General features: G+C 51.4%; 2 protein-coding genes across 2 annotated transcripts in view; one reads left to right on the top strand and one right to left on the bottom strand.

Annotated features, from left to right (window-relative positions):
• Positions 1 to 24247, bottom strand: part of LOC120655012 (disease resistance protein Pik-2-like) — a 37495-nt gene that overhangs the window by 4076 nt on the left and 9172 nt on the right. Inside the window, exons 2-4 of the mRNA XM_039932732.1 lie at positions 9519 to 10049; positions 8818 to 9438; positions 1492 to 2130 (exon numbers count right to left, since the gene is read on the bottom strand). Coding sequence (XP_039788666.1) covers positions 1492 to 2130; positions 8818 to 9438; positions 9519 to 10049 — 1791 coding nt within the window. The remainder of the gene's footprint in view (positions 1 to 1491; positions 2131 to 8817; positions 9439 to 9518; positions 10050 to 24247) is intronic.
• LOC120655013 lies at positions 2313 to 5472 on the top strand. Its single transcript, XM_039932733.1, has 2 exons — positions 2313 to 2838; positions 3015 to 5472. The coding sequence occupies exon 2, from the start codon at positions 3018 to 3020 to the stop codon at positions 4659 to 4661; it is 1644 nt and encodes a 547-aa protein (XP_039788667.1). The 5' UTR covers positions 2313 to 2838; positions 3015 to 3017; the 3' UTR covers positions 4662 to 5472.

The following is a 24247-nucleotide window of genomic DNA, read 5'->3' as shown; positions in this document are numbered from 1 at the left end:
TTGCCGGGATGTGGGCACGTAGCCGGGACGGGATTCTCAGGGCGGAAGCCTGCCGGCGGCGATGACGACGTGCCCGAGGGCGTCGTTCCCCTATTGTGGGCATCATCTTGAGCCTGTCCCTGCGGCATAGTTTCTCTGGGTGAAAACCCTGTCCACTCGTGGGACAAGCGACGGCAGCGCCATTGGCGTTGTTACCTTCTTGGAGGTGTCGTTGGTGGAGACCCATCTTGGCTAGCCGGTGGATGCCTTAACGGTGGCTTGGCGGGGCAGCTCGATGCAAGGGGCAAGCTCGAAGGGGGTTGTTGAATTCAGCGGTGGCGACCAAAATCATGTTGGAGGTCAGGGGTTGTCGTATGAGCGTTGGTTTTGGGCTGCTTGCAGCGGACCGCGGCGGCTGGCATTGCCTGACAATCGTCAGTGCGGCGTGGGACTGCGTCGAAGGACGGCGCTTGCGGCACCAACGTCATAGGACAACTTGGCTTGCAGCGGACTACGGCGGGTCGTTCAGCTTTGCTCGGCGACTTCGGTGTGGTACATCGTCGGAAGACGGCGCTAGCGACAACTTAGTTTGCTACCATGGTGGCGGTGGCTAGTACGCGGGCTTCGCAACGAGATGTTGTCATCCGGAGGGTGTGGTTCGGCTGTCAACGGAGATCGTGGAAGCGGGGCATCATTGTTCTTCATCTTGGTGGCGACATTATAAATGAATCCGCGACTCGGAGTACTGTGGCGGAAGTGGTGAGGCCCCCGCGTGCGGTGTCTTCGGCGAGGTGACTAGAGCGAGGAGGAGTCCAACGGCGGATGTGGCGAGGCCCCCGCATGTTGTGTTTTTATGGCGGCGTCTGCGAGGCGGCCTGCGTGCGGTCCGTGTTCGGTGATTCCACCCTGCCAGTTGACGTACGATGTTGCAACGGCACTTCGGCGACAGGCCCCGCATGGCGGTGGTCTTCTCGGTGCAGTGCTGTCCATTCCTTTCGTTTCCCTATCGACTTGGGGCCATGGCTCGACGGTGACTTCAGAAGATGAGAAAGGTTGTTAGCTGCCATGGCTATGCTTCTTTTCTGCCTCCGTTGCCTTGTATATTGTCTGAGTCGATGTCCCAATCCGATCGGACTGAGTTGTCTCGTTTGAGACATGTGGTGTGGCTTGTGTCGACGTCCCAATCCGACCAGGCTGAGTTGAGTCGAGTTGAGTTTGGCGTGTGTTGAGGTCCTAATCCAACCCGCCGGTGTTGTTACCGTGACGTTTTTCTTTTTTCCTGATTATGGCCTCCCAGGGACATAATCTTGTATTTTTTCTGCTATATCAATAGAAACGCACTCGTCGAGTGTTGTTCGTTCAAAAAAAAATAATGTTGGAGGTACTGATTTAGACACCTTTTTTTTTGCGAAACCAGATTTAGAGATTTTGATGGCGAATATTTTTATTTTTATATGCATAAAGGAATGGAGATTAGCAAGACTGATCAATGCTTATGAGTAAAAAACACACCTTTTCCAAGACCGCATCATCAGCTTCGAGACGTCTGACGTTGAGCACTCGGTTTTCATTATTTTCCACACAATGCGCTGCAACTTTTGCTTCATTTGTGATGACAATAATAGTGCCTTCAGCAGGCTCGGATAAGAAGGTGGCTTTGATCAAATCCCAGTCTTGCGTGGAGCGCAGACCATCGATGACAACCAAGCATTCTTCTTTTTGAAGAAACTTACAGCACTCTAGAATTGGGTCTTGGCCTTCCATCATGCTAACTGCCGCATTTTCCTTGGCTTGAGGATCATCGGAATGGAAATCAAGAAGTAAGCTCCAAGAAAAGTCAGTCAGATCGAACGGATCGGGAACATCCACCCAGCCAAATGATGATGTCAAGTTGTCTGATGGAGAGAATCCACTAGAACTTATGGCGTTCATCGTATAGCTTCTCTCTAGCTGAAGCAATCTAGTGTAATAAACGCTCATGACGAGAGATGATTTCCCAACACCGGCAATCCCCCATACCGAGACCACACCCTGATTTTCCAGTACAAGTTTAGTTAAGCGATACCCCTCCTCGCGCCCGACGAGTTCAAATTTCTTCATCCATTCAATTGCCCTTTTCCTTCTTTCGGACAAAGATATAGATTTGTATTCCTGCAAGATACAGAATTGTTAAATTATCCCCTCAGGAAGGGGTGAAAGTGAAACTAAAGCTAAACCGGGGGGGGGGGGGGGGGCACGATGAACATAAATATATAGCGCATAATTCCTGGATATAAAATTTCAAGAATAAAACAGAGGGTGAGTACCTCTGTTGCACGGATACGTCAGTTTAGTAGCGTATCGCGTATCCGATACGTATCAGATACGGATACGTACCGGATACGCGATGGATACGTATCCTCCGAGTATCCGAATTATTATTATTATCGCGATTATTGGATACGTGGGCCGATACGTATCGGGCCTGAGGATACGGCCCAGCCCACTAAGAAGGCTCCTTATCTCCCCGACGCCCAACCTGCCGCACTCCCCGACGCCCTGACGCCCTAACCTCCTCGCGCCGCATCTCCGCCTGGGGACGAGCCTCCGCTCGCCGGCCGCCGGCCACCGGCGACGAGCCTCCGCGTCGGCTCGCCGGCGACGAGCCTCCGTCCCTTCTCACCCGCCGGCCGCCAACAACGAGCTTCTGCCCCTGCTCGCCTGGTGACGAGCCTCCGCCTTTGCTCGCCGGCCGCCGGCCACTGGCGACGTGCCTCCGCGTCGGCTCACCAGCGACGAGCCTCCGTCGCTTCTCACCCGCCGGCCGCCAACGACGAGCTTCCGCCCCTGCGATACGGATCCAAGCTCCAGCGAACTCCCGTGAGCTAATCCTCTTCCCTGTTCTCGATCTCCTCTTCTTCTTCAGTTCGTGGCCGCTTGTTGCTTGATTTCTTTGCTCCCCACTTCGTCTTCATGTCCCCATTCTCGATCTATTATATTTCTGCAGTGCAGACGCGCAGTTAGTGACTTCTTGTTGCTTGATTGCTTGTATGCAGTAGATGGCATCCCCAAATATGAGTAGTGCTAGTGCAGGTGCAAGTGCAAGTGCTAGTGCTAGCATAGGATCTGAAGCCACACACACAATAGACATCAAGGCTCCACTTTGGGATCATGTCACCATTCTGGAGAAGGCTAAAACTGGTGGAGGAAATACTTTATGGCGCTGCAAGTATTGTACAATGGAAAAACTGAGTAGTTACACTAGAGTTGAAGCTCATTTGCTGCAGAAGGGAAGACTGGGAATAAGTAAATGTCCTAATGTTACATATGAAATGCTTAGTGACATGAGGAAGGAAGTTGAAAGGTGCAAGGATTTGGTGGAAAGATCGAAGACAAGAACTGTTTCTTTGCCTACTGCTCCTTCCTCAAGCAATACTGCTGACACCAACAAGAGGAACAAGAGGGGGCCTGTTTCTGCATTGGAAAAAGCTTGGGCATTAGAAGACCGTAAGCACTTGGATGCTTTAATTTGTAGAGCAATTTATTCTGGAGGGGTATCTTTCAATTTTCTGAGAAATCCATACCTTCGAGAAGCCTTTGCCTTTGCTTACAGCCGCAACATGCAAGGTTATTTGATTCCTGGTTACAACAGAGCTAGGGAGGGACTTCTGAAGCAAGAAAGGAGGCACCTAGAGACTTTGTTGGACAGCACAAAGAGCACATGGGCTGAGAAGGGAGTCACAATCTGCTCTGATGGTTGGTCAGATCCTCAGAGGCGACCAATCATCAATTTTGTTGTTGTTTCTGACAAGGCACCTATGTTCTTGAGGGCTGATAATTGTGAAGGTGAGTACAAATCAAAAGAATACATTGCTGAAAAGTTGAAGGGTATAATTGAAGAAGTAGGTCGACAAAATGTAGTGCAAATCATTACAGACAATGCTGCAAATTGCAAAGGTGCTGGTCTCATAATAGAATCTGAGTATGACAACATATTTTGGACACCATGTGTTGTGCATACCCTCAATCTTGCTTTGAAAAGTATATGTGAACCTAAAATACGAGACAACCCTTCTGATGAAGAAATGGTTGTTTGGAGGGAACTTGAATTTATGCATGATGTTAAAACTGAGGCTGCTCTGATAAAGAATTTCATAATGAATCATGGCATGCGGCTTTCAATGTTCAATCAGTTCAGCCGTTTGAAGTTACTTTCTATTGCTGAAACAAGATTTGCCTCTGTTGTATGTATGTTGAAGCGGTTTGTTGATGTAAAAACAGCCCTCCAACAAATGGTGATTAGTGACAGATGGAGTGTGTACAGAGAAGTCAGAGATGATTCTCCAACTCCAACAGCCCAAATTGTCAAGGACTTGATACTTAGTGATGTATGGTGGGACAAGGTGGACTTCATTCTTAGGATTACTACTCCTATATATGAAATGATTCGTATAACAGATACCGACACTCCATGTCTTCACTTAGTTTATGAGATGTGGGATTCAATGATAGAGAAAGTGAAGAAAGTTATATATCGATATGAGGGCAAGCAAGAAGATGAATCATCAGACTTGTACTCAGTTATTTATGACATATTGATTGCTAGGTGGACAAAAGGAAATAATCCACTTCATTGTTTAGCTCATTCACTTAATCCAAGGTACAAAACTACAAACTACCATTGCAGTTGCAGATATTATTGATTTCATTCACTAAAATCATAATGCCATATTGCAGATACTATAGCAAAAAGTGGCTTGAAGAAGATGTTGGCCGTGAACCACCCCACAAGGATAAAGAGGTATAAAAAATGAGGATGGTTTGCTTTAAGAAGTTCTTTCCCATGCAAGAAGAGTTGGCTAAAGTAAAAGAAGAGTACTCAAGATTCTCTAGTTGTTCAGAAGAATTTAATGATCCTGACTCAATCCATGATAGATGGGCTGTTTCCCCTATGACTTGGTGGACAAATCATGGACAATCTGCTCCCTTATTGATGAGTTTGGCCATGAAATTGCTTAGCCAACCAGCCTCATCTTCTTGTTGTGAAAGAAACTGGAGCACCTATAGCTTTGTCCATAGTGTCAAGAGAAATGCCTTAACTCCAGAGCGTGCAGAAGATTTGGTCTTTGTGCACTCAAATCTGAGGCATCTGTCAAGAAGAACTGAAGCATACAAGTCAGGAGAGACAAGGATGTGGGATGTAGGAGGGGATTCTTTTGATTCACTTGGTGGTATTGGCATTCTTGAAGTGGCTGACCTGTCCCTTGATGAACCTGAATTGCAAGTTGTGACTTTTGGTTTGGATGCTCAGGAGGTTGATGTTGTGGAAGACAATTAGACAAATGAGGAATAGGAACTTGCTGCTGCATGAATTGCAAACCTGAATAGGCTGAATGCCTTTTATTGCTTTTCCTAAATTTGAGACTACTATATTTGAGACCTTCAGACCTGCTGTTCTGTAATAATAGTACACTTAAGTAGTTAATTGTGAGGTTTTATTGCTATCAGTTTTAAGTTTAGACCTGCATTATTTCTTTTTATTTTATTTTTTTAAATATTAAACGTATCCGTGTATCGGGTTTTTTGGGAAATTGGAGTATCCGCGTATCCGTATCCTTCCGATACCGATACGCGTATCCGTATCCGTGCAACTTAGGTGAGTACATCTCGTGAACTACGGGCGTGGCGTGCTGGACGGACCGACGGCTGCGCGTGTGGCACGCCGGGATGGCGTGGTCCGTGGTGGCGGTGGCCTAGAGCGACGGCCGCGGCGATGGCCGAGGCAGAGTGGGGCGTCGCGCGCAGGGATGGCGTGGCGCGTGGTGGCCAGGGCTCAGAGCGATGGCCGCGTCAGGGGGCGTAGAGATATGGCTTGGCTCGCGGTAGCGGCGCCGTAGAACAACGAACGGCGAGGTACGGCGAGCTGCACCAGTGCAGCGAGTCTGCGACGGCCGACGAAGTGGCCTGGCGGTCGCTAGTGAGTGCTGGCGCTGCTGGCGGTGAGCAAAGTGGAGGTGGAGATATGGTGGCATGGCGCTCGAAGGCGCGGCAGCAGCACCCCGGAAGGGTTGTGGTTGTGGTGCGGGAATGCGATGCCGCGCGCGCAGCGAGGGGTTGGGATATGTTGTGGGCGAAGGCTATCTTGGTGGTGTGTAGGGGTTGTCGCATGGTTGCCGGTCAGCTGCTTGTAGCAGACCGCAGAGGTTGGCGTTGCTTTGCAACGGTTAATGCGGCGTGGGATTGTGTCGGGGGACGGCGCTTGCGGCAACGATATCATGGGACGTCTAGGCTTGCAGCGGATCTGGTGGGTTGCTCAGCTTGGCAAGGACCACCTGGTGCGGTACAACATCAGAAGATGACACAATTGACTTCCTTGGCTTGCTGATATGGTGGCGGTGGCTAGGTGCGAGGGTGAAGCAACAAGGCGAAGTCGACCAACGGCAAAAGTTTGGCTATTAGATAGAGATCTCAGGGAGCAGGGCATTATTGCTCACCACCCTGATAACAACATAAGAAATGGATCTGAGGCATATGGAGTACTGTGGCATGCACGACAAGGCCCCCGCGCGTTGTGTTGTCGTAGTGGTGTTGTAAGGTAGCCTGCGAGAGGTTAAGATCCGGTGTTTTTCACTCCATCAAGAAGAGTGTGATGTTGCAGCGGCGTCGCAGCGAAGTGTCCTGCATGGCGGTGGCCTTCTTGGTGCGGGGGTGTCCAGCTCCTTCGATTCCGATTGAGATAGGGTCACACCTATGGTTTTTGACGACTACAAAAGTGGACTGTGGGTGGGTGGTAGTGCTTCAGTATTGCTGCTGTCGTCTAGTGGAGGTGTGCGGCTACATTGATGTTCCAATCCAACCGGTTGTTTTTTAGTAGAGTTTGAGTGAAGTCGCGTGGTTGTTTTGATGCCCCAATCCAACCGGTCAGTATCATTTTCGTTGTTGTGGTGTCCAGTCTGATGTTGTTATTTTTTAATATATAATGGGTAGCTCTACTTTCTGATTCATTTTTTTAAAAAATAGCTTGTCTATTTAACCATAGAGTAAATTCCCTGTATGCCATTGAAAAATTGAGATGATCCCTTATGTGCCATTGAAAATTAGCTGATCCCTTCTATGCCATCGTTTTTAATTTTCCATCCCCTCAATGCCATTGCTGTTAACTCTCCCTAACAGATCCGTTAAAGCTTATGGCGAAAAGACCAAAATACCCCTTCGTCACCTTATCCCCCGATGCCAACAGCTGCGCACGCAAGGGGAGGCCCGTGCAGCCGCGCGTGGAGGGGCCTCGCCGTCAGCAGATCCGCCCCGTCGTGAGCTCCCTGTGGTGCACGGGGGCCCTTGCAGCCGCGCGTGGAGGGGCGCGTGCCCGAGAGGTGCCCACGCGTCCTTAGCTCGCGCCGACTGTGGCGGAGCTCTTCCGCGCCGGCCGCGGCGCCGCCTCTCCGCCCGGCCTCGGCTCCGCCTCCGCCCCGTCTCGCCGCACGCTCGTCCCCGGCGTGCGCACGGCCCGCACCGGCGGCGGCCGGCCTCTCGCGGACGGCACCGGCCCGCACCGGCGGCGGCCGGCCCCTCCTCTGCTCCCTTCGCGGGCAGGCGGGCGGCGTCCACGGCGAGCGCGCGCGGCCGGCGGCAACGAGCACGCGCAGGGGCGGCGAGCGCGCTCGGCCGGCGGCGCCGAGCACGCGCGGCCGGCGGCGCCCGGCGGAGAGCGAGTGCAGGGGCAGCAAGTGCACGCGGCGCTCGGGCGACGTCCTCGCCGCTCCCGGACATCGCGCGGCGCTCCTCGCCCCCCTCTCCGGCTCGCGGCCTGGCCTGCCTCGCCTCCCATGGCCAGCGTAGTGGCCTTCGCGGCGGCCTGCCCCGCCTGCGTGGCGCGGCACGACCTGCGCGGCGCGTTCGGCGCGGCGGCGGCCGGCCTGCGGCGGAGGGCGGGCGGCGCGTGGCCGCAGCGGCGAGGTGAAGATGTGGCGGCGGCTCCTCCCTCCCCCTCGCCGGATCCAACGCAGCTAGGCGGCGGAGGCCCCTGCTCCCTCCGTCGGCGCGCTCGAGCTCGAGCTCGAGCTCGGCCACCGGCGCCCCTCCTCCCGGCGGCGCGCCCCTCCTCTCTTGCCGCCGGGCGGGCGAGTGCGGCCCTCCTCCCTCGCCGCTGGGCGAGCTCCACGCCGCCGCGCGGGCGGGCGAGCTGTGGGCCGGGCGAGTGCGCCCCTCCTCCCTCGCCGTTGGGCGAGCTCGCGCCGCCGCGCGGGCAGGCGAGCTGCGGGCCGGGTCAGCACGCCCCTCCTCCCTCCCCGCTGAGCGAGCTCCGCTGCCTCCTCGCGCGGCGCCGCCCCTCCTTGTCCTCCTCCCTCGCCGCGGGGGACCCCGGCGGCGGCGAGCTCCGCCGAGCTCCTTGAGCCTGCGCGCGCCTCGCCATGGCCGCAGATCCGCGCGGCGGTGGAGCTCGATGGCCGCTACCTCCCCTGCGGCCGGCGGCGGCCTCATGCGCAGTGAATCGAGGCGGCGAGCACGCGCGGGCGCAGCCGTGGGCGTGCACGAGCGGCGAGCGGAAGGCGGCCCGCGTGCGTGCGCGGCGGAAGGCGGCGGGCGGAGCGCGTCGAGGCGTGGCGGGATGGCGGCCGGGTGAACTGCGTCGAGGGGCGGGACGCTCGGGGAAAAAAATTGCGGTGAGGAAACGGAGGGGTATTATTGTCTTTTCCCGTGTACCTTTTAACGGATCTGTTAGATAAATTAACGGCAATGGCATAGAAGGGATGGAAAATTATAAATGATGGCATAGAAGGGATGAGGTAATTTTCAATGGCATAGAAGGGATGGGTTACATTTTTCAATGGCATACAGGGAATTTACTCTTAACCATACCTCTATGACGTCGGGAACATTTGGAACTTTGTGCCATGCCCTATGTCTCCCAGGCCGGCTGTCAGGGACACCCTCACAATGCACTGCAACTTCTGCTTCATTTGTGATGACAACAATAGTGCCCTTAATGGGCTCCGATAAGAAGGTGGCTTTGATCAGATCCCAGTCTTGTGTAGAGCGCAGGCCATCGATGACAACGAAGAATTCTTCTTTATGAAGAAACTTACGGCACACTTGAATTGAGTCATTGCCTTCCATCAGACCAACTGCTGCAACTTCCTTTGCTTGAGGATCATCGGAATAGAAATCCAAAAGTAAGCGCCAGGAGAAGTCCATCAAACTGAACGGGTGGGGCACATCAACCCAGCTGCGCCGTTCACTTATTTCACTTCCATAATACTCCTTTCTAAGGAAAGCCTTTGCCCTAGCAACTACATTCTCACTTGCCGCCAGTACACCACATACCTCCGCATCTGGGTTACCGCCAACTCTTTGCGTTTTCAACATTCCTCGTGAATCAGCATTTCTAAATTTGTTGGTCCATTCAAGTGCATCTTTCCTTCTGTCATAGAACAAGCGGCCCTTGTTGATGCATCGTCTAAGTCCATAGTGCCAAGAACCCTGCAAGTAATAAAATACAGATTTAGTAAAATTTAAGAAGAAAGATGCAGCAACACAAGCGTCCGCGAGTGTTATACTACCTTATTTATCAAGGTAACAATGGCTGTCTCCACTTCCAAATCTTTGACGTTGATCGCCTGATATTGGTGATCCTTTACACAATGTGTAGCCACGGTTTCTTCATTTGTAACAACAAGGATGCAACCTTTAGTAGGTTTGGATAAGAACTTGGATTTTATCAAGTCCCAGTCACCCATGGACTGCAAACCGTTAATAACCACGAGGCAGTCCTCCTCAGACAAAAACTTGCAACACCGCTGAATTAGCCCTGGCTCTCCCATCGTGCCAACCGCTTTGATTTCATTGGCTCGAATGTCATTTGAATGAAATTCCAGAAATAGGCGCTGAGCAAATACCTTCAAATCGAATGGGTCCGGTACGTCGACCCAGCTGTGCCGCTCAAATTCCACTCCATCAAACTCTTTTGACCTGTTCATTATGCCCTTGTACAATTTATCGACGAGAATTGATTTGCCGTCATCAGCTCCCCACACGGATATCACACCACGATGCCGTAAATGCCAGTTAAATTCACCCATATCACTTCTTGTCTGCATGGAAGAAATCATCCGATTTGATAAGTTAGATGATCCAACTGCAAGACACGAATAATAAATATCCTGTCCTCCCCGGGCAAGAATCAGGGTGACACAAAGCAAGCTAAGAGAAGCCCCGTCGAATAATCGGGTCCCATTTCGAACAAAGAGTTTTATAGATTTGGGATCATGTAGACTGATGTCTATTTTAGTGCCCTTGGCTTACAAGATCCTTTTTCAAAAACCCTATAAAGGATATTTTTCCTCCACCCTTTGCTGAGTTCTATTCTTGGTTTGGTTGCTACTAGTCCGTCAACTCATGCCCTTGCACATGCTAGAGTCTTTCAATAATATTCCGTTCGTCCCAAATTATTAGTATTTTTGGCTTTTCTAGAAAAGTTAAAACAACTAATAATTTGACGGAGTACATGATTATTAGATAATCTTGAATAATTTAACACCTACACCTAATAAAAATTTGAGAAGACAAGGTTGAGAAGAACCCTTTTATAGCGATAATGAGTGGTTTTCGATGAGAATTGAAGTGCACACTTTCGATTGCTTTGCTTTGAGCGTGTGTTGCATCTTACTATTACTAATATTGGAGCCTTCTTTGAAGCATCTTACCATTATTAATATTGGAGGCTTCTTTGAAGTCTCCACATGAAGCATAAGGAGCAAAAGTGTGGGAACGCAACCTGTTAGCTCTTGGAGTAGGGAGGATCTTTATCTTATTCTTTGTAATCTTAGCCAAGAAGAGCCTCCGCTGCCTCGAGTGTTGGTTGGACTTGGGTGTTGCAGAGTGAGTTGGTGAGGTAGTCGACCTGGGAAGTATGATACTTGGCATAGGCCGCCGCTGTTTCGATCACGTTGGTGAAGTGTTTGTCCCGGGAGGTGCATCATCTAGCATAGGGTGCAGTTTCTTTTGGTGCCGGGTGTAGACCCGGGCGGATCTAGGAACCAGAGGTGAAGTCCGAGGCAGGAGCTGAATTCACTCCAGTGCAACCGCCTCAGAGCATGGTTTATAATCGCGCCGGCTGCGGGCTGGGATGGAGGTCATGATTGTGGCGGGTCCCATTAGTTGCACCAATAGAATGGGTTGCAGAGCCTCTCAGCCCGCTTGCACCGGAGCTTGACGAGACGCCCGATTGCTTCTCTCTCATGTGCCACATAGACTCTCAGCCACTTTGAGGAATGTTGAGTACTCTATCCTGCTTGTGATAAGTGAATTGTCAACCGTGCGGTGTGATCGTGCGCTTGGTCTTTGGATTGCAGGTACACGGGCGTCGAGTGTTGACGGGGAGCTGCCGTGGAGGTGCTGTGGCCGATGGACCGTGCGGTGGACGGTGGTGAAGGGCAGCCGGGACCGGAGCTCGAACCGGGCGGCAGCTGTGGCGTCCACTCCTGGATCGAGGGCGCAAGCGGCGACAGAAGGCGGGTTTCTTGGTTTGCGCCACAAAACCAAGGAGGTGGACGGCGGTTGAAGACGCCAAGTCGTGGAGGCACGGGCGTCGGTCTCGGGACTGACGGAGGCGACGGGCGTCGACGGCGTCTAGGGCCTCGCTGCGGGCGAGGAGGTGATGGGCGTCGGGCGGCGTCTAGGGCCGTCAGAAGGCCGAGGCGGGAACGGCGTCTAGGGCAACGGCGTGGAGGCGGGAATCTTCCCGCGCGTGAGGTTTTGGCGGTTTTCTCAAAACCGGCCACCTACCCGGGTTTCGCGGACCCTCCAAAACCGCGGACTGGATCTTCATTAAGACGGCGGCATCGTGGAGAAAACTTCGTTCCGAAGAAAGAACCTCGGCCGTTGGATGAGATCGTGTACAGGGGGTGCTGCAGGCCAACCGGTCTGACCGGTCCCTGGCACCGGTCTGACCGGTCTAACCAACCGGTCTGACCGGTCCAGCACACTGGTCTGACCGGTCCCGCGAGTATAAATACCCCTTCACTTGTGTTAGGTTGATTGCGGCTTTTGTAATCTGTTCGTGGACTCTTCTGTTCTCCAGGCCGCCGCCTCTGTGTCTCCCTCCCTCTGTTCCTCTCTTTAGAGTAGGATTTGTCCATGGATTTGTGAGACTTTGTATTGGATTTGATTGGGAAAGGAGGCCCCATCCTCCTTGTGCCCTCTGGGCTTTTGAATCAATCCAATTCTGTCCATCTTGTGCTTTTTGTGATGGGTTTTTGTTTCGATTTTGATGCACTTGATTGCAACGTTTCGTAGAGCTCTTTGGAGTGATTCCCGTGCTTCTAACTTCGTGCCAAACTCTCTGGAATCTCGAGCTCATCAGAATTGAAGTTCTTGAGTGTTTGAGAAAACCCCAATCCCTTTTGATCTCCCCCATAATTCTCAAGATTCGTTGATCTTTAGGACGAGATCTCTTGGGGATACATTCTTGGGGTAGAAATGAAGCAATCCCCCAAGTTTCATCGATTTTCGTGGTCGTTTGGTTGCGATTCTTCGTTTGAATCCAAGTTTTCGGGGGTTTTCTAGGTGCCACTGGTCAGACCGGTAGGCAAGACCGGTCAGACCGGTCTGCTCGCATTTGAACTGCCGAGACCGGTCAGACCGGTCCAGTGCACCGGTCAGACTGGTCCAGGCAGATTAGTTCTGCAGCTTTCCAAATTCGCTTCCGATTTGCTTCGTGGTTTCGCTCCCTCGTTCGAGGCCTTTTGTGTTGGTTTAGCTTTTCAATAGCTACTCCAAACTTTGGTTAGAACGCTTGAGGGCTTGGGCGATTTTGGGACATAGGCCGACGATTCGAATTTCGAAGAAATTTTGATCGGGTCCCATTCACCCCCCCTCTGGTCGCCGGCTTCGGTCCCTCAATTGGTATTAGAGCTCGGTTGAGGTTTTCAGTACCTTAACCGGTTCGAAAATCACTTGGCGACCATGGCGAGTCTTGGTAAGATCCCGGTGTTTTCCGGCGAGGACTATGCCTACTGGAAGGTTCGCATGAGAGCCTTCCTGCAGAGCATGGGAGCCGATGTCTGGGAGATTACCATGAACCACCTTTACGAGGTGCTTGCTGTTCGGACCACACCTCTCCAGGTGACCCAGCACGAGGCAAATGCCAATGCTGTCAATGCCTTATTCGCTGGCGTTTGTCGTGCGGAGTTCTCACGCGTCCAGGGTTTTCAGGAAGCCCACAAAATTTGGACGTGCCTTGAGAACTACCACGAGGGTACACCTCAGGTGAAGGCCAGACTGTTCGAGACTCACCGGCGTGAGTACGAGAACTTCACACAGGAGCCGGGTGAGAGCATTGACTTGATGTTCAGTCGTTTTCAGTCGATTGTGAACAAAGTCTTTGCGAACAGATCTGCTGGTGCCCTTGAGTACACAGAGCACGAGAAGGCCCTTAAGTTGCTTTACGCACTTGATCGCTTTGTGTGGGATCTCAAGGTGAACACCATCATTGAGTCTGCAAGCTATGAGACTCTGACAGTGAACAAGCTTTTCAGCAAGCTCAAGGCCACGGAGGTGGATAACCAGACATGAGCCAAGCTCAATGGTGCCCCTCCTTCCAAGAACGTCGCTCTTGTGACTGGCCCAGGTGGTGGATCGGGCTCTAACGCTAACTCTGCTCTTGGCTTTTCTCTTGCCTCTTTGCCTTCTGTTTCAGATGAGCAGCTGGAGACGCTGGGCGACGATGACTTGTGCCTCCTGATCAGCAAGTTCCAGCGCGTCTACCACAACAGGCAGAGGAAGATGAACCCCGGGTGCTACAACTGCGGCGATCTGAACCACTTCGTTGCCGATTGTCCCAAGAAGTTAGGCGGTGGCCAGAACAACTCCTTCGACTACTACCGCCACCGTGACCGCGACGAGGGAGGCTCCAACAAGGAGCGTCGGCGCCACAAGCACGGCAGTCGTGATCGGGGAGGATGCTTCGACAAGGAGTCGCTCAAGAAGCGCTTCCAGTACAAGGCCAAGAAGTAGGAGAAGGCCTTCCTGGCGCAGCTCAGCGACCTTGACAAGAGCTCCGACACCGACTGCTCTTCTTCACCAACCTCTGACGACGACGACAAGAAGAAGAAGAAGCGGGACAAGGAAGCCACCAGCTTCATCGGCCTTTGCTTGGCGGCCGGTCGGCGCAAGAGCTTCTGCACCATGGCGGGCGAAGCCAATGGTGCTCGTGCGTCTTTGGGTGGACATGCTACACCGACGCACTCCGGCTCTTCTCCTGGATCCGAGAGCGATTCAGAGGTAAACTCCACGATCGACCTGCTTGATACAAATGTTAGGGAGTTGTACGCCGCTCTCGACAACCAGAAGAGGCTGCTTAAGGAAGCAGCCAGAGAGCGTAGAAAGCTTAGGGCTGAGCTGGCTTGTGCTAGGGAGAAATCTAGTGAGGATGAGTGCGCTGGCTGCATATCTCACATGAATGATCTTGTTGCTCTCCGTGCCAAGCATGATGAGAACGTCGCGAACCTAGATGTTGCTAAGACTTCGCTTTCTGATGTGTCTCACGAGCTAGCCAAGGCCAAGCATGAGCTTGAACTTGTCAAGGACGCTCCCATTGTTAGTGATGTGCTTGAATGTGATGAATGTCCTATCTTTAAGTCTGATCTAGCTTCTTTGCAGTCCAAGTTTGCTACTGTTGTTTGTGAACTAGAGGAGCTTAGATCTAGGACTGCTTTGCTTGGCGCTTGTAAGTTTTGTCCCACGCTTAGGTCGGAGCTAGAGGAGAAGAACGCTTTGATCAAGTCTTTTGGAAAGACTAAGGTCGTAGAGTCTAGCCCACCTATTGACTGCTCTGTTTGCCCTGGTTTGATTGCTGATCTGGATAGTCTTGCGGTAGAGAAAGCCAACTTAGAGAATGAGAATACCTATCTTAGGGCGATTCTGAGTTGGGTTTCTAGCAGTGAGTCGCAGTTGGTCATGATGATTAAGCAGTTCAAGCGTGGTGATGGGTTTGGGGTCGGTTACACATACACGAAGTCAGACTTTGACAGGTTGTATGGTAAGATTGGCAAGGCTGCTGGAAACACTGCTAGCACAAGCACACAGCCTTCGCTTGTTGACCCCGCGGATGGTGTGCTTAAAGAACCACCGAAAACACCTCCGCAGAAGCAGGTTTGGGTTCCAAAGCCCAATGCACTGAGGAACCCCCTCGACACGCTCCCTGCTGCCACAGCCCAGGTTGCCCAGAAGAAGAGGGCTGCTCCTCCCCGTCCGCAGGCTAGGCCTCCACCTCCCAAGCGTGAGGTGAGGTACCACTGCGAGTTCTGTGACAGGGAAGGTCACCTGGAGGAGTTTTGCTTCAGGAGGAAGTGGGCTGTGAGGAGAGAGCAGGAGAGATGGAACACAGACATGTACTCTGCTCGGGTACATCATCCTTCTCGGCGTGGTGATAGGCGAGATGCTAGGGCGCACCGTGTAGGTGGAGGTTAGGGAGACGGTGGTGGTTACCGTACTCCAGCGGGTGGTCGCTTTGCCGGTCGTGCTCCTGGTCATTTTCAGTACGGCTATGGACCACGGGACCGAGGTTTTGGAGGAGGTTTTGAGGCTCCACGCTTTCCTCGCGGTAGTGTTCGTCAGTCACGCGGTAGACGGGACGGGGGATACGCTTTGTCTGGTTTTGCTAACCCTTCTGTAGAGCAAATGGCTCGACACTGGTTTGCTTCTCACTTTGCTAACCCCAGTGTTGAGACATTTGCTCACCCTTTGTCTCACTACTGATGTGCAGGTCGGAGGCTTGGAGAACAGGTGGATCATGGACTCCAGTTGTTTGCGCCACATGACCGGAAATGACAAATGGTTCTCCAGCCTCACCCCGATGCGCTCAAAGGAGTACATTGTGTTCGGGGATAATGGAAGAGGAAAGGTACGTGGACTTGGCGCTGTTCAAGTTTCTGATCGCTTTACCCTGAGAGAAGTTGCTTTGGTTTCGAATCTTGGCTTTAATTTGCTCTATGTGTTGCAACTTCTTGATGAGGGGTTTGAGGTTCGCTTTAAGGAGGGCTGTTCGCGTGTTCTTGATTCCAGAGGAGATTTGGTTTGCCGGATTACACCTCGCGATCGAGTTTTCTTGGTTGACTTCTCTGGAACTCTTTTTGGCCCTTCTCATTGCTTGATGGCTGGTCCTTCTTCTGATTTGTGGAAGTGGCATTGGAGACTTGGACATTTGAGCTTCGATTTGTTGTCGAGACTGAGCTCACTTGGCCTGATCTGAGGATTGCCCAAATTGAAGTTTGAAAAGGACCTTGTTTGCCATCCGTGTCGCCACGGGAAGATGATTGCTACTTCACATCCACCTGTTAATCAAGTGATGACAGCTCACCCTGGAGAGTTGCTACACATGGACACAGTTGGTCCTTCTAGGGTGATGTCTGTTGGTGGGAAGTGGTACGTGCTTGTGATTGTGGACGACTTTTCTCGCTATTCTTGGGTCTTTTTCATGAGAACCAAGGATGAGGGTTTCGAGTTTGTTCGAGACTTGATCTTGAGGTTGAAAAACGAGTTACCCCAAGCCATGAGAGCGATCTGCAGTGACAATGGCACAGAATTCAAAAACACTCGTTTTGACGCCTTTTGCAGTGATCAAGGGCTCGAACACCAGTATTCTTCTCCCTACACTCCACAGCAGAATGGAGTTGTAGAGCGGAAGAATCGGACGCTGGTTGAGATGGTGAGGACGATGCTCGATGAGCATAGGACTCCTCGCAAATACTGGGCTGAGGCGGTTAACACCGCTTGTTACGTGTCCAACCGCATTTTCTTGCGTGCTTTCATGCACAGGACTTCTTATGAGTTGCGGTTTGGACTCCAGCCCCGTGTTGACCATCTCAGAGTTTTCGGTTGCCGGTGCTTTGTGCTGAAAGATGGAATTCTAGATAATTTTGAGTCTCGCTCGTCTGACGGTATTTTTCTCGGTTATGCTTCTCACTCTAGAGCGTACCGTGTGCTGATTATTGATACTAACATCGTCAGAGAGACTTGTGAAGTCACTTTCGACGAGACTGCACCGTGCAATTCTTCTGTCTTTGAAGTTGCAGGAGATGATGAGCTCGGCACCTCCATCTTTGAAGATGAGGAGGAAGAAGCTGCAGATGGCGAGGCTGAGGCTACCACACGTGCTGTGGACCCAGTCGTCTCTGCCACGAGCTCGGACGATGACGACGGCCCCGATCCGACTACGTCTACTTCCCGGGGGCTGTTCAAGGAGGTGACTCAGGCTTCACCAGCTGTACCTGAGGAGACACCAGCTTTGGTTGAGGAGGAGGCGACTTCGACACGGGAAGCACCGCGACACATTCAGCGTCGCCATCCACCTCAACAGATGCTAGGTGATCTCAACGAGCGAGTCACCAGGTCCAAGGTAACAAGTATCGCTGGCTTTGCTCATTCAGTGTTTGTTGCCTCTTTTGAGCCCAAAGATATTGGACATGCTCTTTCTGATTCTAATTGGGTCAATGCCATGCATGAGGAACTTGAAAATTTTGAAAGAAATCAAGTTTGGGTTTTAATCGAGCCTCCACCTGCTTGTAATCCCATCGGAACGAAGTGGGTGTTTAAAAACAAGCAGGGTGAGGATGGTTTGGTTGTTCGAAACAAGGCTCTTCTTGTTGCCCAGGGGTTTTGCCAAAAAGAGGGTATTGATTTTGAGGAAAGTTTTGCCCCTATTGCTCGTTTGGAAGCTATTCGGATCTTTCTTGCATTTGCTGCTTCCAAGGGTTTTAAGGTTTTCCAAATGGATGTTAAATCTGCCTTCTTGAATGGTTTTATTGAAGAAGAGGTTTATGTGAAGCAACCCCCTGGTTTTGAAAATCCCAAGTTTCCAAACCGTGTTTATAAACTTCAGAAAGCTCTTTACGGTTTGAAACAGGCACCTAGAGCTTGGTATGATAGATTGAAAACCTTTTTGCTGGCTCAGGGCTTTAAAATGGGATGTGTTGATAAAACTTTGTTCCTCATGCGATCTGGCACTGACTTTCTTTTAGTTCAGATATACATGGATGGTATTATCTTTGGTGGCTCTTCTCACACTCTTGTCTCCAAGTTTCCTGAGCAGATGTCTAAGGAGTTCGAGATGAGCATGATGGGTGAGCTGCAGTTCTTTCTCGGGCTGCAGATCAAGCAAACTCCTCAGGGCACTTTTGTCCATCAAGCCAAGTACACTAGAGACTTGCTGCGGAAGTTCGACATGAGTGACTTGTCTCCTCAGCCGACTCCGATCAGCACATCTACGGTGCTTGATGAGGACTTGGACGGCGAGGCGGTGGACCAGAAGGAGTACAGGAGCATGATCGGCTCTCTCCTATACCTGACGGCAACGCGACCGGACATCCAGTTCGGCGTCTGCCTCTGCGCGCGGTATCAGGCTTCGCCGCGCACCTCCCACAGGCAGGTGGTGAAACGCATCTTCAAGTATCTGAAATTCACCCCTGAATTTGGTCTTTGGTATTCTGCGGATTCTTCTCTGGTTTTGGTGGGATTTTCTGATGCCGATTTCGGTGGGTGTTGGTTGGATCGCAAGTCGACATCCGGCACTTGTCAATTTCTCGATACATCTTTGGTGTCTTGGTCCTCTCGCAAGCAGGCTAGCGTAGTGCTTTCTTCCACAGAAGCTGAGTATGTTGCCGCTGCTAGCTGCTGCTCCCAGATACTTTGGATGAAACAAACCTTACAGGATTATGGATTGAGTTTTGGTAGGGTTCCCATCTTTGTAGACAACATGTCCGCTATTAGCATTGCAAAGAACCCTGTCCTACACTCTAGAACCAAACACATAGATATCCGATTCCATTTCCTGCGAGATAACCATGAGAGAGGACACATAGACTTGATCCATGTCTCTTCAGAGAGGCAAACCGCAGATATCCTCACCAAACCGCTAGAACAGGACACCTTTGCTCGCTTGCGAGGGGAGCTTGGGGTTTGTTACCCCTTTTGATCGCTGACTTTTGTTTTGGTTAGCTTGGTAGGTCTTTGTTTTGCTTCTCTTGGTTTTCTAGGTTTGGTAGTTGCATTTGTGCATATGCATTGTACATGTTTGCATTTTGTATTGTCTCACTTGCACTAGCATTCTTGTATACACTGCTATGATCTTCTAGTACCTGCTAGTGTGAGTCGATAAATTCGATCTTGTATAGCTTGCTCCAATGTGTATATGACATCATCTGAGTTAAGCTATTTTGATTTGAAAATCTGAAAACATGATCACCCTGTCTTGGCTACTAGCATGTTAGGGCGTGTTGATATGCTTTGCTATCTTATTCATGCTATTGTGGCTTTTCGTTCAGCAATTCATACTTGAAATGATTTAAATCTGATAAAATTGCATGAACTGTTCTTGAAATGGATTGAAAAGATCCAGGTGGGATTGCTTGTCGCACTGATCGAGCTTTCGGGACGGCTCACTTTGCACTTGTGAGAACCCGGGCAAGACTGTGCATGACTGAAATGAGTGCTTTAAGCTTCTTATTGTCTTTTGGCATAGGATTGGCCTCGTTGCTAAGTGAAGTATGACAAGCTTTCAACCCCTGGCATTAATAATTGCTTGCTAAATTTGATGGAAAAATGAATGTTAACAACATCTTTGGCTGGTTTGGCTCACCTGTATGAGTTTGAGTAGCACTGCTTTTCTTTCCCTACTTGTTAGTGCTAGATCATGGGTGATGCTTTTATTTCTCCTAAACTGAACTTGCCTAGCTCAAGACTGATTTGATATACCCTGTTGAGCTAGATGCAGGTCCTGTTTATGGATGCACACGTGCTTGTGACTAGATGTAGGTCATATCCTTGTATCCCAGAATGCTTTCACTTACACCTCCTGCATTGCATTCATTGCATACCATCTGTTCAGGGGGAGTTTCAGCTTCAGGGGGAGCTTTAGGTCTTTTTAGGTTTGATGTGTGCATGTGCCAACAAGGGGGAGAATTTTGAGAGAAGTGATCGAACAAGGGGGAGAATTGTTTGATTTTTGAAAAACTTGTTGTGTACAGGGCTTTGAGAGTGCATTATTTTGGGAGAGTTGCACCTGTGAGAGGGAAAAACTTTACTTGGGGAGTTTCTGCTTTGTTCTTGGCTCCTGGTTTTCCTCGTTTTCCCTCTGCTTCTTGCATGACTGTGTCGAGCGTTACCTCTGTCTTTGAGGAGTCATGTTTTGGCTTTTGATCGATTGCGTCGAGCCGTTGCCCTTGTCTTAGGGGATCGATCTTTGCTTGAGTAAGTGACTGTTCTTGCCTTTCTGAGCTTTACGTCACTTGCTTGAGTTCTTCTCTTTCGTGCTTCTTTGTTCTTCTCTAGTTTCACTTCTCTTGGTTCATTTGGGGTGTGTTGACAATGCACTCATCAAGGGGGAGATTGAGGAATGTTGAGTACTCTATCCTGCTTGTGATGAGTGAATTGTCAACCGTGCAGTGTGATCGTGCGTTTGGTCTTTGGATTGCTGGTACACGGGCGTCGAGTGTTGACGGGGAGCGGCCGTGGAAGTGCTGTGGCCGATGGACCGTGCGGTGGACGGCGGTGAAGGGCAGCCGGGACCGGAGCTCGGACCGGGCGGCAGCTGTGGCGTCCACTCCTGGATCGAGGGCGCAAGCGGTGACGGAAGGCGGGTTTCTTGGTTTGCGCCACAAAACCAAGGAGGCGGACGGCGGTTGAAGACGCCAAGTCGTGGAGGCACGGGCATCGGTCTCGGGACTGACGGAGGCGACGGGCGTCGACGGCGTCTAGGGCCTCGCTGCGGGCGAGGAGGTGACGGGCGTCGGGCGGCGTCTAGGGCCACGGCGTGGAGGCGGGAATCTTCCCGCGCGTGAGGTTTTGGCGGTTTTCTCAAAACCGGCCACCTACCCGGGTTTCGCGGACCCTCCAAAACCGCGGACTGGATCTTCATCAAGACGGCGGCATCGTGGAGAAGACTTCATTCCGAAGAAAGAACCTCGGCCGTCGGATGAGATCGTGTACAGGGGGTGCTGCAGGCCAACCGGTCTGACCGGTCCCTAGCACCGGTCTGACCGGTCTAACCAACTGGTCTGACCGGTCCAGCGCACCGGTCTGACCGGTCCCGCGGGTATAAATACCCCTTCACTTGTGTTAGGTTGATTGCGGCTTTTGTAATCTGTTCGTGGACTCTTCTGTTCTCCAGGCCGCCGCCCCTGTGTCTCCCTCCCTCTGTTCCTCTCTTTAGAGTAGGATTTGTCTATGGATTTGTGAGACTTTGTATTGGATTTGATTGGGAAAGGAGGCCCCATCCTCCTTGTGCCCTCTGGGCTTTTGAATCAATCCAATTCTATCCATCTTGTGCTTTTTGTGATGGATTTTTGTTTCGATTTTGATGCACTTGATTGCAATATTTCGTAGAGCTTTTTGGAGTGATTCCCGTGCTTCTAACTTCGTGCCAAACTCTTTGGAATCACGAGCTCATCAGAATTGAAGTTCTTGAGTGTTTGAGAAAACCCCAATCCCTTTTGATCTCCCCTATAATTCTCAAGATTCGTTGATCTTTAGGACGAGATCTCTTGGGGATACGTTTTTGGGGTAGAAACGAAGCAATCCCCCAAGTTTCATCGATTTTCGTGGTCGTTTGGTTGTAATTCTTCGATTGAATCCATGTTTTCGGGGGTTTTCTGGGTGTCACCGGTCAGACCGGTAGGCAAGACCGGTCAGACCGGTCTGCTCGCTTTTGAACTGCCGAGACCGGTCTGCTCGCTTTTGAACTGCCGAGACCGGTCAGACCGGTCCAGTGCACCGGTCAGACCGGTCCAGGCAGATCAGTTCTGCAGCTTTCCAAATTCGCTTTCGATTTGCTTCGTGGTTTCGCTCGCTCGTTCGAGGCATTTTGTGTTGGTTTAGCTTTTCAATAGCTACTCCAAACTTTGGTCAGAACGCTTGAGGGCTTGGGCGATTTTGGGACATAGACCGACGATTCGAATTTCGAAAAAATTTTAATCGGCTCCCATTTAAACCCCTCTGGTCACCGGATTCAGTCCCTCACACTTCTCAGTCAGTCATAATACATGCTCTCGTGGCAGTCCTTCGTGGGGATCGGGACCAGACTGCCTCCAAGGTGGGCTACCAGGCACTGGCCACATGATCATGTAGCAGCACAGACCGCGGAGGGACCATCAAGAGTGCAGTAGTGGGCACGCCATCAATGGTAACCAACACTGGAGGCGCCCCGGGCACAACGATGGTGGTCATAGTTGCCGACGGATCAGTCATTGAAGTCACTGCCATGGTGGCCGCAGCCACTAGTGAAGAATCAATCGGCGAGGTTACTGCTGACGTGGTCGCAGCCACCGGGGAAGCATCCACTGTAGGTGTGGAGGGCACGCCATCGACGGCAGCCAGCACCGGAGGCACATCCTCCACGGCTAGAAAAGCAGGGGTCACGGCCTCAGTAGTCGGACAGACAGCCACAGTGTAGGGGGCGTCAGGGTAGCGCCCGCCACTGGAGTCGAAGTGGGCGAGGCCTCCGGGCCGAGAAGTGGGCTTAGGCTGACCACAACAGAGGGAGCAAGAGCAAATAAATTTGCTCCTTCCTCGTTTTCTACGTTTTTTTCTGTCTACAGTGCCAAACAGTACATCTATAATATCAAACAGTGTATTTGCTTCTTCATTTCCTCCTTCCACCGTGGACAGTCTTAAAGTTGTCGTCCGCACAGACTGGGTCCACAGACAGGCTGGTCGATGATGCCGAGAAGACCAAGGTGGCATGGGGAACCGTAGCCGTCGCCGCCACAGTGCTGAAGGATCCGAGGAGCCCAACATAACTTCCCGTGTCGCAGACGCTTCGAACTTCCCGCATGGAGCCGCCCGGGGGACATGGTCATCAATGTTCATGGCGCTCGAAGCGGCACCTTGGCCCCCGAAACGGCTTTGGGCCTTTGAATAGTCGGGCCCCCTAGCCGCACGTGGACTGGGGCACGATGGGCCCCACTAGGTGGGTTGCCCGCCGGAGCATACGCAGTGGATCGCTGAACCAACTGCCAGCGAGGTCAGTAGTCAGAATCTGCCAGAGCTAGAGGTGGTGGTGGGGGAGGAGCAGATGGTCGTCCAGAGTTCTCACTGAAAGTGATTGGGTGTTCTAGTCTAAAAAGAAAGGAAAATCTTAATATTTGGCTCCAACTAATTTATACAAAATTTAAAATAAAACAAACTATCTAGATGTGCAACTACGATTCACCTTAGTGAGAAACCCTCATCCCAAAAGAGTTTTGCAACCTATAATCAATCCTAACAAGATACTACACTAAAAAAGTAAAGGCACACAAGTTGCAATATGAAATGCGGAAGTTAAAAGAGAGGGATGAGAGGAAGCGAACTCTCGACACGAGGATATATCCCGTGGTTCGGTTTGCCACAAAGGCGCCCCTACGTCCACGTTGTTGAAGCACTCACGAAGAGTATCGTTTCTCGGCAATCAAGTCTCTTCCGTGAATACAATCACGGTCAGCTTGATCCCGATCTTCACTAAGGGAGATTGCCCACGAAGGAGGGGTCTCCGTCCCCCGCACAATGTCGTCGACGCCGCTCCACACCAAGCCGGAGGGTCGTTGACTTGCCGGCGAGCCACCAAGGCTCCAAGAATGGCCGGCGCACCAAGATACAAGAATGGTTCACTCTAGAACCACAGCACAAGGATCTAAACCTTACTTGATCACTCACTCAAGAGCTAATCTTGCACTAACACTCACAAAGCTTGTGCTAAGGACTAAGAATTTGAACTCTATGCTCTTGGATGGCTTGGAGGTATTCTTGGATGTGTGTGTGATGTATTGAGTCTCCAGCCAGCTTTAAATGGCCGGGGGAGCACATATATATAGGCCACCAACTCGAACTAGCCATTACTAGCCGTTAGCCAGTTTCTGCGTAGGCATCGGAACTTCCGGTGCTTCGGCATCAGTTCTTCCGGTCACTCACAAGCTGAAACTAGCCGTTGGCTTCTCTGACTCTTCTGCAGCTGAGTTGGTGACCACCGATTTAACCGATGACATGGTGTCGGTTCAACCGGTGCATCTTGATCTCCATGTAGCCGTTGCCCTTGCTGACGTCATTGCTCCGACGCCTTGCTCCGACGCTCCACCGGTTCAACCGGTGTTGAAGGCTTGGCTCTTGTGCGCTTGACATCGTATCTGGAACATAATACATTGAATGCACCGATGCCTCTCTTGACACCGTCGGTTCATCCGGTGCTTCACTTCTTTCTTCATTTGATCTCTAGAGGCACACAGACTTGTGCCAAAGTCAGGGCGTCGGATCTTCTGACAAC

Source organism: Panicum virgatum, chromosome 1N, assembly GCF_016808335.1.
Source record: "Panicum virgatum strain AP13 chromosome 1N, P.virgatum_v5, whole genome shotgun sequence".
Taxonomy (NCBI): Eukaryota; Viridiplantae; Streptophyta; class Magnoliopsida; order Poales; family Poaceae; genus Panicum; species Panicum virgatum.
This window is presented reverse-complemented; position numbering and strand designations above follow the sequence as displayed.